General features: G+C 43.4%; 1 protein-coding gene across 1 annotated transcript in view; it reads left to right on the top strand.

Moving 5' to 3' along the window:
- Positions 1–13,249, top strand: part of rbm46 (RNA binding motif protein 46) — a 180,383-nt gene that overhangs the window by 24,503 nt on the left and 142,631 nt on the right. Inside the window, exon 2 of the mRNA XM_078212050.1 lies at positions 12,397–12,864. Coding sequence (XP_078068176.1) covers positions 12,397–12,864 — 468 coding nt within the window. The remainder of the gene's footprint in view (positions 1–12,396; positions 12,865–13,249) is intronic.

Here is a 13,249-nt window from a genome sequence, read left to right as displayed (position 1 = left end):
CGATAGCTAAGTAGGTCATGGCATTTGCTTGAAAGATGCACTTTCCCCCCTTCTCCTTATGAGAAACCTCGCAAGGCCTCTTCTAAGTTTGCAAGGTGTTCTCGTTTTGAAGTCCCTGTGACCAGGACATCATCAGGACAGCGCCACTTTGGGGTAATCCTTGGAGTATGTTCACCATGATCTCTTGCAAAATGGCTCATGCGAATAAGACCCTGAAGGGCAGGCGAGTGTACCTGTATAGGCCCTTTATCTTTTCCAACAAACAGTATGGAACTGGTCTTGCTCTAAAATACTTAGCCGTAGCATCAGGGTCAATGTAGATCTTGGCTGTGGTTCTCCTTAGTCATCTAAGTCCTTTCTGGAAAACTTCAGGGTACCTGTTGATAACTTGATGCAGCCTCCTACACTCAGCTTGAAGATCTCTAGCTAGTTCAGTCTGATGTGCTGGAGCCAACCTCCTCGGTCCATGTCCCCATACAATAATGAGTGGGAGTCGAGCTGATTGCACCATGGTTCCACGTATTTGTAATGCTTCTGTGGAGTTGGCTAGCCTGATCTTTGTGTCTTGTAAGCTCAGGAACTGAATACCAGTTCAGAGGTGATCATAGGTCTGCTCCCCGATAACAGAGACTGCAGCTCCTGTGTCCCCCTCCATTTTTAATAGGTGGCCATTTACTAACAGCTCCACCATTATGGGGTGACCTTCATTGTGGTAATGTGGTTTAATTGCATCACCCCTATTTCCGTTAGTTGGCATTCCTAAAAGGTGTAGTCTGGTACTGAGCTTTGGCCTATTTTCTAAATATCATGTGTTGTGCCTGCCCCAATAACTTTGCCTTGGTTGTGGTCTTTCGCAGTACTTGCAATAGTCCATTGTCTGGAATCTACAATCGAGTCATAGAGGTTTACAGCATGGCCCTTCGGCCCAACTTTTTTTAAACCCTTAAGCTAATCCCAATTGCCCGCATTTGGCCCATATCCCTCTATACCCATCTTACCCATATAACTGTCTAAATGCTTTTTAAAAGACAAAATTGTACCCACCTCTATTACTACCTCTGGCAGCTTGTTCCAGACACTCACCACCCTCTGTGTGAAAATATTGCCCCTCTGGACCCTTTTGTATCTATGCCCTCTAGTTTTAGACTCCCCTACCTTTGGGAAAAGATATTGACCATCGAGCTGATCTATGCCCCTCATTATTTTATAGACCTCTATAAGATCACCCCTCAGCCTTCTACGCTCCAAAGAAAAAAATCCCAGTCTATCCAGCCTCTCCTTATAACTCAAACCATCAAGTCCCGGTAGCATCCTAGTAAATCTTTTCTGCACTCTTTCTAGTTTAATAATATCCTTTCTATAATAGGGTGACAAGAACTGTACACAGTATTCCAAGTGTGACCTTACCAATGTTTTGTACAACTTCAACAAGACCTCCCAATTCCTGTATTCAATGTTCTGACCAATGAAACCAAGCATGCTGAATGCCTTCTTCACCACTCTGTCCACCTGTGACTCCACTTTCAAGGAGCTATGAACATGTACCCCTCGATTTTTGTTCTGTAACTCTCCCCAAAGCTGTACCATTAACTGAGTAAGTCCTGCCCTGGTTCAATCTACCAAAATGCATCACCTCACATTTGTCTAAATTAAACTCCATCTGCCTTTCGTCAGTCCACTGGCCCAATTGATCAAGATCCCGTTGCAATCTTAGATAACCTTCTTCACTGTGCACTATGCCACCAATCTTGAAGTCATCTGCAAACTTACTAACCATGCCTCCAATCTCCTGGAACATGTTCCCCAGTAGTCTTAAGACTGTCACGGCCTTTCTTTGACTTCCTATTGATGCAACTTGGGCTCCAACATTGTAATAGATTCTCTGGTAATCTACTTTTGCAAATGTTCTCAGTTGAGGAATGGACATTACACAAGGTCCCTCCCTCAATCAGAGGACACTGCTGTCTAAAACCTACTCATGAGTAGGTGAGTACGACATGAGTAGTTCCTTTCATACATTCAACGGTGATAGAGCTATCTCAACGGCCTTTTTTAGATCTTGGTTGGGTTCTGCCAATAGTTTATTTTGAGCTGTCACGTTGTTAATTCCACATACCAGTCTATCTTTGTCCTGATTTAATCTGAGTTTGTTTACTTGGTTTTGTTTGACCTAAAAAGAGGGCAACATGTTGATTGGGGTGGCCCGATTTGACAGTGCTCTGCCAAGTTTCGTAATCTGATCAGGAAGGCAGTGACAGATTCCCCAGAAGTTCACCATGCTGTGTTGAAGTGGTATTGCTGGAATATAATAGAGGGCTTAGGGTCAAAGTAGCCTTTTACCAAGTCTACTAACTCGTTAAAGGTTTTCAAGTAAGGGCATCTGGATAGGTCAAACTTTTTATCACGCTGAAAGTTGGGACCCCACATGCTATCAAAAGGATTACTTTCTGCTTTTCATCACCCTCAATATTATTAGCCCAGAAGAAGCAATGCATACGCTTTGCAGTATTGGACCTAGTCTTCTGTGCTTGCACCATAGGCTTCAAGTTACCAAAGAAAGGCATTATTTGCTGAAGCCTTCACAAAGGAAGACATGAGTAATGTACTAGAAGTGCTGAGAGAAACATGTTTTAGTGAGGAGCTGAAGGTAATCAGCATTAGTAGAGAAATGGTTTTGGGGAAGTTGATGGGATTAAAGTGGATAAATCTCCAAGTCCTGATAATCTTCATCCCAGAGGATTTAAGGAAGTGGCCCTAGAAATAGGTCCATTGATGGTTATTTTCCAAAATTCTTTGGAACTCTGGAATAGTTCCTACAGGTTGGAGGGTAGCTAATGTAAGCCTGCTATTCAAAAAGGGAAGTCGAGAGAAAACAGGGAACTGTAGGCACAAATGAAAAGTGGAGCTTGTTCAAGGAACAAATACTGCGTGTCCTTGATAGGTATGTCCCTGTCAGGCAGGGAGGAAATGGCCGAGTGAGGGAACCATGGTTCACAAAAGAGGTTGAATGTCTTGTCAAGAGGAAAAAGGAAGCGTATGTAAGGATGAGAAAACAAGGTTCAGTTGGGTCGCATGAGGGTTACAAGGTAGCAAGGAATGAGCTAAAAAAAAGGCTTAGGAGAGCTGGGAGGGGGCATGAGAAGTCCTTGGCGGGTCGGATCAAGGAAAACCCCAAGGCTTTTTACTCTTATGTGAGGAATAAAAGAATGACCAGGGTGAGGTTGGGGCCGGTCAAGGATAGCAGTGGGAACTTGTGCATGGAGTCAGAAGAGATGGGAGAGGCGATGAATGAATACTTTTCTTCAGTGTTCACCAAGGAGAGGGGCCATGTTTTTGAGGATAAGTGTGTGATACAGGCTGATAGGCTGGAGGAGGTGGATGTTCTGAGGGAAGATGTAGTAGCAATTTTGAAAAACCTGAGGGTCGATAAGTCCCCTGGGCCAGATGGGATATATCCTAGGATTCTTTGGGAGGCAAGGGATGTGATTGCAGAGCCTTTGGCTTTGATCTTTGGGTCCTCACTGTCCACGGGGATAGTGCCAGAGGACTGGAGAGTGGTGAATGTTGTTCCTCTGTTCAAGAAAGGAAATAGGAATGACCCTGGTAATTATAGGCTGGTTAGTCTTACTTCGGTGGTCGGTAAGTTAATGGAAAATGTCCTGAGGGATAGGATTTATGGCCATTTGGAAAGATGCAGCTTAATCTGGGATAGTCAACACGGATTCGTGAAGGGTAAGTCTTGCCTCGCAAATTTGACTGAATTCTTTGAGGAGGTAACTAAGTGTGTAGGTGAAGGTAGAGCAGTTGATGTCGTATACATGGATTTTAGTAAGGCGTTTGATAAGGTTCCCCATGATCGGCTCATGAAGAAAGTAAGGAAGTATGGGATAGAGAGAAATTTGGCCGATTGGATAAGTAACTGGCTATCTCATAGGAGATAGAGGGTGGTGGTGGATGGAAAATTTTCAGACTGGAGACCAGTTACCAGCGGTGTACCACAGGGTCCTCTGCTATTTGTGATTTTTATCAATGACTTGGCGGAGGGGGCTGAAGGGTGGGTCAGTACATTTGCTGATGACACCAAGATTGGTGGAGTAGTGGATGAGGTGGAGGGCTGTTGTAGGCTGCAAAGAGACATTGATAGGATGCAGAGCTGGGCTGAAAAATGGCAGATGGCGTTTAACCCTGATAAGTGCGAGGTGATTCATTTTGGGAGGACAAATTTGAATGCGGATTACAGGGTCAGCGGCAGGGTTCTGAGGAATGTGGAGGAACAGAGAGATCTTGGGGTTCATATCCACAGATCTCTGAAGATTGCCACTCAAGTAGATAGAGCCGTGAAGAAGGCCTATAGTGTGTTAGTGTTTATTAACAGGGGGTTTGAGTTTGAGAGCTGTGGGGTTATGCTGCAACTGTACAGGACCTTGGTGAAATCGCATTTGGAATATTGTGTGCAGTTCTAGTCACCTCACTATAAGAAGGACATGGAAACATTGGAAAGAATGCAAAGGAGATTTACCAGGATGCTGCCTGGTTTGGAGGGTAGGTCTTATGAGGAAAGGTTGAGGGAGCTGGGCTTTTCTCTTTAGAGCAGAGGAGGATGAGAGGCGACTTAGAGGTTTATAAGATGATGAGGGGATAGATAGAGTGGACGTTCAGAGACTATTTGCTCGAATGGATGTAGCTGTTACTAGGGGGCATAACTATAAGGTTCATGGTGGGAGATATAAGAGAGATGTCCGAGGTAGGTTCTTTACTCAGAGAGTGGTTGGGTTGTGGAATGGACTGCCTGCTGTGATAGTGGAGTCGGACACTTTAGGAACTTTCAAGCGGTTATTGGATAGGCACATGGAGCACACCAGAATGATAGGGAGTGGGATAGCTTGATCTTGGTTTCGGACAAAGCTCGGCGCAACATCGAGGGCCGAAGGGCCTGTACTGTGCTGTACTGTTCTATGTTCTGTAGACCAGTGAGCCTAACATCAGTACTGGGTAAGTAGCTAGAGTCTATTATCAAGGATTTCATAATTCTGCATTTGGAAGGCAGTGGTATAATCAGACAAAGTCAGCATGGAGTTACAAAAGAAATCATGCTTGACGAATCTATTTGAATATTTTGAGGATGTAACTGGTGAGTTGACGGAGGAGAATCAGTGGATGTGGTTTATTTAGACTTTCAGAAGGCTTTCAGCAAGGTCTCACATAACAGACTACTATGTAAAGTTAAAGCACTTGGGATTTCAGGTAATATTTTGAGGTGAATAGAAAGCTGGTTAGCAGATAGGAAGCAAAGAGTTGGCGTAAATGGGTCTTTTTCTGATTGGCAGTCAGTAACTTGTGGGGTTCTGCAGAGATCTGTGCTAGGATCACAACTGTTCACATTATATATTAATGATTTGGAAGAGGGAACTGAATGCATTATCTCCAAATTTGCAGATGATACAAAGTTGGCTGGGAGGATGAGCTGCAAGAAATGCTTCAGGACAGGCTGAGTGTGTGGGCATGTGCATGGCAGATTCAGTACAATTTGGATAAATGTGAGGCTATCCTTTTTGGAAGCAATAACAGATTATTACTTGAATGGGTGTAAACGGAGAGAGGTGGATACTCGAGACCTTGCAGTCCTCGTGCATCAGTCACCGAAAGTAAGCACGCAGGTACAGCAGTCAGTAAAGAAGGCAAATGATATGTAGGCCTTCATAGCGAGAGGATTTGCGTATAGGTATAGGGATGTTTTGCTGCAATTGTATAGGGCGTTGGTGAGGCCACACCTGGAGTATTGTGTTCAGTTTTGGTCTCCTTATCTGAGGAAGGATCTCTTTGCTATAGAGGGAGTACAACAAAAGTTTACCAGGTTGATTTCTGGGATTGCAGGTCTGTCATATGAGGAGAGACTACGTTGGTTAGGATTATATCCACTGGTGGCTCATAGAATTCCTACACTGCAGAAAGAGGCCATTTGGCCCATCGAGCCTACCCTGACAACAATCCCATCCAGGCCCTATCCCTGTAATCCCACATATTTACCCTGCTAATCCTACTGACACTAAAGAGCAATTGAGCATGGCCATCAACCTAACCCCCACATCTTTGGACTGTGAAAAGAAACTGGAGCTTCCGGAGGAAACCCACGCGGGCACGGGAAGAATGTGCAAATTTCACACAGCCACCTGAGGCCGGAATTGGACCCGGGTCCTTGGTGCTGTGAGGCTACAGTGCTAACCACCGTATCACCGTGCTGCCCACTATACGTGGATTGGTCTTTTGTTCTGGAAGCTACTGAGAAGAATTACAAGATACTAATCCTCATCATCCAAGAATCTCTGAGCCAGCTTTGAGGATGTTATAATCACAAAAGCAGGGGACTTGCGGGTTGAAACCCATTATGCCTAGAGTTGTTGATACACCCATCTTGCACCTGAGATTGTCCAGGTCTGTTTCAAAAGGGGACCACTGACAATTATTTGCACTTTGATAACGTTACCCCTCTAGTGGAGTCAGAGGGTCTACCTAGGTAATGGCTCCGCACCAAAAGAACCTGAATATGGATGGTAACTTTTTCAGAATGGTTGGGGCATTTCAGCCCTGATGTCAAAGCCAGTTCCAGACACTAAACATCCCTTTGAAATTACTGGGGAGAAAGAAGGTAATGTGACTTGAGTGACCATTTTTAAATCCCTACATTCATTTGAGGTCTGAAAAGCCCATAATCTGCTGTTGACCGTCCATCCAGTGAACACCGAGAAGCCTGAGTCTTGAAAAACTTCCTACCATCAACTGTAGAATTGATCTGTGTACTAACTTAATCTTAAGGTATCAGCATCATCTGTAAAGACTGCAATCTTCAGTCAGTTGAACTCGAGCTCCTACATGAAAGAACTCCTCATTGGACTCACTTACTATTCCTATCCATAGATTACATTTTTTTTCTATCCCCTTACTGTGTGTGGAGTGGAGTGGGGCATTGTGAATTCTCTTCCCCTGGGTTTGAATATGAATAAACTAGCCTGCTGAGCCAATCGTAACATGAATTTGCTGTAAGTTATGAATAGATGGATCCTGTAAACTGACTGTTGGGGAAACACACCACAGCCTACTTCAAAAATACCCTCTGCTTCTGAACAATTGACAAGAAGAGTTTGCCTTTCTCTTCTGTCCATAACAGCTGTGACACTCAAAAAAAAAAAATTAGCTGCAGAGTTGTTTGAGTAGTTAGCACTAATGCCTCACAGCGCCAGGGACCCTTGGCTTGGGTCACTGTGTGGAGTCTACACGTTCTCCCTGTGTCCATGTGGGTTTCCTCCGGGTGCTCCGGTTTTCTCCCACAGTCCGAAAGACGTGCTGGTTAGGTGCATTCTCCCTCAGTGTAACCAAACAGGCACTGGAGTGTGGCGACTAGAGGATTTTCACAGTAACTTCATTGCAGTGTTAATGTAAGCCTACTTGTGACACTAATAAATAAACTTTAAACTTTTAGTTATCTGAAGTCTCACAACACCAGATTAAAGCTCATGATTCCAAATAAACCTGTTGAACTTTAACCTGGTGTTGTGAGACTTCTTACTGTGCCCACTCCAATCCAATGCCAGCATCTCCACATCATGAAATATCTGAGGTCACGGAAGGTGCCATGTAAATGCACGCAAGTCTTTTTCTATTCCTAGTGGGGATGTGGAGTTGAAGCTCAAGCTCAGCTATGATCATATTGAATGGTAAAGCAGGTTCACCAGGTCCTCTGGCTCCTAAAGCTTGTTTTTTTTCCCCGATGCTGTCTCTGAATCAGGTGAAACATAGAAACTAGAAGGAGGAGTCGGCCATTCGACCCTTTGAGCTTGCTCCACCATTCATTTTGATCATGGATGATCATCGAATTCAATATCCTGATCCCCCTTCCCCCTATAACCCTTGATCCCTTTAGCCCCAAGAGCTAGATCAAATTTCTTCTTGAAATAACTGGTAGCGCAGTGGTTAGCACTGCTGCTTCACAGCTCCAGGGTCCCGGGTTCGATTCCCGGCTCGGGTCACTGTCTGTGTGGAGTTTGCACATTCTTCTCATGTCTGCGTGGGTTTCCTCCGGGTGCTCTGGTTTCCTCCCACAGTCCAAAGATGTGCGGGTTAGGTTGATTGGCCAGGTTAAAAATTGCCCCTTAGAATCCTAAAAAATGCATAGGTTAGAGGGATTAGCGGGTAAATATGTGGGGGTAGGGCCTGGGTGGGATTGTGGTTGGTGCAGACTCGATGGGCCGAATGGCCTCCTTCTGCACTGTAGGGTTTCTATGATTCTATGATTCTATGAATAAGTAGAAACATAGAAGGTGCCTTATATTAAAAAAATATACCTTTTGGTTTTTTTCCCTTTGGACATGAGGTGGATCTGATCTAGTTTGTACAAAATGGTTGGATTTCAGATGCAAAGTGACAATTCAAAATCAGTTTGCTTTAATCACACCTATAAAATCCAAATAAGTGATTTGATTTGATTTATTATTGTCACATGTATTAGTATACAGTGAAAAGCATTGTTTCTTGCGCACTATACAGACAAAGCATACCATTCATAGAGAAGGAAAGGAGAGCGTGCAGAATGTAGTGTTATAGTCATAGCTAGGGTGTAGAGAAAGATCAACTTAGTGCGAGGTCGGTGCATTCAAAAGTCTGATGGCAGCAGGAAGTGGATTGACTAAGAGCCAGAGTAAATGGTGGAAAATGTGAAAGGAGAAGGAAAATATATTTAATTCCACATGTTCTTTTATTTTATATTGTAAAACGTACATTGCAAAATCTGTTTCCATTGGCGGAAGGATTGAGAACCCAAGGGAACAGATTTAATTGACAAAAGAACAATGGAGGCCAATCATAATCTGATCTGTAGCGATTTAATTTGATCTGTTGGTTGTGGATTGCTTAGCTCTGTCTATGGCATACTGATTCCACAGTATAGTATGTTTGTAGGCCTGTATTGTAGTTTCACCAGTTGATGCCTCATTTTTGGTGTGTTTGGTGCTGTTACTGGCTTGATCTTCGATATTTTTCATTGCTTCAGAGTCAGTCACTTGGCTTCATGGTAATTTTAGAGCAAGAGATATGTTGTGAGGTTAGGGATTGTAGTAAAGTACAGTTCTGCTGTTTTTGATAGCCCGCAGTACCTCGGAGGATGCCGATATTTGAGTTATTTGGTTTGGCCTGAATTATCCCAGTTAGCACAGTGGTGGTGCCACAAAGCATGATGGCAGCTGTTGCCAGTGTGGATCCATGACTTTATCTTCACAAACATTATGTGGTGGCCACTTTTGCCATGGACAGACATATCTGCAACAGGTAAATGATGAGGCATGGTCAAGTTAGTGTTTCTTTCAATTAGTTTTCTTACCAACCTAGTATGTCCTTCAGGAATAGTCCAGTTTGGTCAGTAATGAGGCAACTGATGGGCATTGAAGTCCCCTAGTCAAGAGTACATTCTGTGCCCTTGATGCCTTTGTGCCTCTTAGAAGTGGTGTTCAATGTGAAGTAACACGTTCAGGATATACCTCTGCTAAAGACAGGGCATTTGTTTCATCTAACAGTATAAATAGCTCATACAATAACGCAAAACAGAAAATTCTGGAAAATTTCAGCAGGTCTGACCATCTTTGGAGAGAGAATAGAGCTAATGTTTTGAGTCTGGATGACCATTCGTCAGAATATAAAAAGCCTTTTGAGTTGGGGTAAATTCTTGACAGAATCAATATGCATTTTGTAATGACTATTTGAGGGAGCTTTTGAAGAACTCAGAAAGGTAACTTGCTCACCATATGGTTAATGCCTGATTTGAGAAAACAAGACAACATAATTTGAGGAAGAAGGTTTCATGCACATACCAAAACTTAACATGAACAAGTTTAGAACATAGAACATAGAACAGTACAGCACAGAACAGGCCCTTCAGCCCACGATGTTGTGCCGAGCTTTATCTGAAACCAAGACCAAGCTATCCCACTCCCCATCATCCTGGTGTGCTCCATGTGCCTATCCAATAACCGCTTAAATGTTCCTAAAGTGTCTGACTCCACTATCACTGCAGGCAGTCCATTCCACACCCCAACCACTCTCTGCGTAAAGAACCTACCTCTGATATCCTTCCTGTATCTCCCACCACGAACCCTATAGTTATGCCCCCTTGTAATAGCTCCATCCACCCGAGGAAATAATCTTTGAACGTTCACTCTATCTATCCCCTTCATCATTTTATAAACCTCTATTAAGTCTCCCCTCAGCCTCCTCCGCTCCAGAGAGAACAGCCCTAGCTCCCTCAACCTTTCCTCATAAGACCTACCCTCCAAACCAGGCAGCATCCTGGTAAATCCCCGCTGCACTCTTTCCAGCGCTTCCACATCCTTCTTATAGTGAGGTGACCAGAACTGCACACAATATTCCAAATGTGGTCTCACCAAGGTCCTGTACAGTTGCAGCATAACCCCACGGCTCTTAAACTCCAACCCCCTGTTAATAAAAGCTAACACACTATAGGCCTTCTTCACAGCTCTATCCACTTGAGTGGCAACCTTTAGAGACCTGTGGATATGAACCCCAAGATCTCTCTGTTCCTCCACAGTCTTCAGAACCCTACCTTTGACCCTGTAATCCACATTTAAATTAGTCCTACCAAAATGAATCACCTCACATTTATCAGAGTTAAACTCCATTTGCCATTTTTCAGCCCAGCTTTTCATCCTATCTATGTCTCTTTGCAGCCTACAACAGCCCTCCACCTCATCCACTACTCCACCAATCTTGGTGTCATCAGCAAATTTACTGATCCACCCTTCAGCCCCCTCCTCTAAGTCATTAATAAAAATCACAAAGAGCAGAGGACCAAGCACTGATCCCTGCGGCACTCCGCTAGCAACCTGCCTCCAATCTGAAAATTTTCCATCGACCACCACCCTCTGTCTTCGATCAGACAGCCAGTTACCTATCCAATCGGCCAACTTTCCCTCTATCTCACACCTCCTTACTTTCATCATAAGCCGACCATGGGGGACTTTATCAAACGCCTTACTAAAATCCATGTATGTGACATCAACTGCCCTACCTTCATCAACACACTTAGTTACCTCCTCAAAAAATTCAATCAAATTTGTGAGGCACGACTTGCCCTTCACGAATCCGTGCTGACTATCCCGGATTAATCCGCATCTTTCTAAATGGCCGTAAATCCCATCCCTAAGGACATTTTCCATCAATTTACCAACCACCGAAGTAAGACTAACCGGTCTATAATTACCAGGGTCATTTCTATTCCCTTTCTTCAACAGAGGAACAACATTCACCATTCTCCAGTCCTCTGGCACCATCCCCGTGGACAGCGAGGACCCAAAGATCAAAGCCAAAGGCTCTGCAATCTCATCCCTTGCCTCCCAAAGAATCCTAGGATATATTTCATCAGACCCAGGGGACTTATCGACCTTCAGTTTATTCAAAACTGCCAGGACATCCTCCCTCCGAACATCTATTTCCTCCAGCCTATTAGCCTGTAACACCTTCTCTTCCTCAAAAACATGGCCCCTCTCCTTGGTGCACACTGAAGAAAAGTATTCATTCATCACCTCGCCTATCTCTACTGACTCCATACACAAGTTCCCACTACTGTCCTTGACCGGCCCCAACCTCACCCTGGTCATTCTTTTATTCCTCACATAAGAGTAAAAAGCCTTGGGATTTTCCTTGATCCGACCCGCCAAGGACTTCTCATGTCCCCTCCGAGCTCTCCTAAGCCCCTTTTTCAGCTCGTTCCTTGCAAACTTGCAACCCTCAATCGAGCCATCTGAACCTTGTTTCCTCATCCCTACATAAGCTTCCCTCTTCCTTTTCACAAGACATTCCACCTCTTTCGTGAACCATGGTTCCCTCACTCGGCCATTTCCTCCCTGCCTGATAGGGACATACCTATCAAGGACACCCAGTATTTGTTCCTTGAAAAAGTTCCACTTTTCATTAGTGCCTTTCCCTTACAGTTTCTGTTCCCAACTTATGCCCCCTAATTCTTGCCTAATCACATCATAATTACCTCTCCCCCAATTGTAAACCTTGCCCTGCCGTACCATTGCAATAACAAAAGACACCGAATTGTGGTCACTATCTCCAAAGTGCTCTCCCACAACCAAATCTAACACTTGGCCCGGTTCATTTCCCAGTACCAAATGCAATGTGGCCTCACCTCTTGTCGTTTATAACTAAATCTATTTTGTTATCCTATTTAGATACAATTCACTGCAAATAAATATTAAATTTGAAATGTGGCATTAAAACTTAATCTGGTATTTGTGTACATTTATAAATTATAGTATAGTCCCTAATCTATTCATTAATCTGATGCTAATTGTACCAAATGATTAAATACATCCTCTGCTTTAACAGGTTGGGAAGGTCCTCCACCACCTCGAGGATGTGAAGTCTTTGTAGGAAAGATTCCACGAGACATGTATGAAGACGAACTGGTACCTGTGTTTCAACGAGCAGGGAAAATCTATGAGTTTAGGCTAATGATGGAATTTAGTGGTGAGAATCGAGGTTATGCTTTTGTAATGTATACAACAAGAGAAGAAGCGCAGAATGCAATCAAAATGCTTAACAATTATGAAATTCGACCTGGAAAATTTATTGGTGTTTGTGTTAGCTTGGATAACTGCAGATTGTTCATTGGTGCAATTCCAAAAGAGAAAAAAAAGGAAGAAATCCTTGAGGAGATGAAGAAGGTTACTGAAGGCGTTGTTGATGTTATTGTCTACCCCAGTGCCACTGACAAGACAAAGAACCGTGGATTTGCATTTGTGGAATATGAATCTCACAGAGCTGCAGCAATGGCTAGAAGAAAACTTATTCCAGGTACAATGTTACTTTAGGAGTAAATTAATATGGCAACCAGATTTTACTGTTGAATCACCAAATTTACCAATCCTATTATTTGGAGAAAAAACATAACTTCTTTAAAAATGTGTTTCAACCTGTCGAACAATGATATGAATTACTATTAGGCTCCTGATGTTAACTGGGCCTTTGATTGTGTGTCAGGCATTTTTGTATGGCAAAGGACAAAGGAAAAATCCAAATTAAAATCACATTTCTTGGTTTCACACAGGACTTGGAGCTAAATCCAGAGTGAATTAAACAGAAAAAATGGTGTGTTCATCCTTTAGTTAGAAATGAGTTAAGCTAAACAAAAAAGGCACTCACTTGTATATGAAAAGGGTTTTTAAGAACTGATCATAGA

Source organism: Mustelus asterias, chromosome 1 (genome assembly GCF_964213995.1).
Source record: "Mustelus asterias chromosome 1, sMusAst1.hap1.1, whole genome shotgun sequence".
Lineage (NCBI taxonomy): Eukaryota > Metazoa > Chordata > Chondrichthyes > Carcharhiniformes > Triakidae > Mustelus > Mustelus asterias.
The sequence above is the reverse complement of the archived record's forward strand: the minus strand, read 5'-3'. Positions and strand labels throughout refer to the sequence as shown.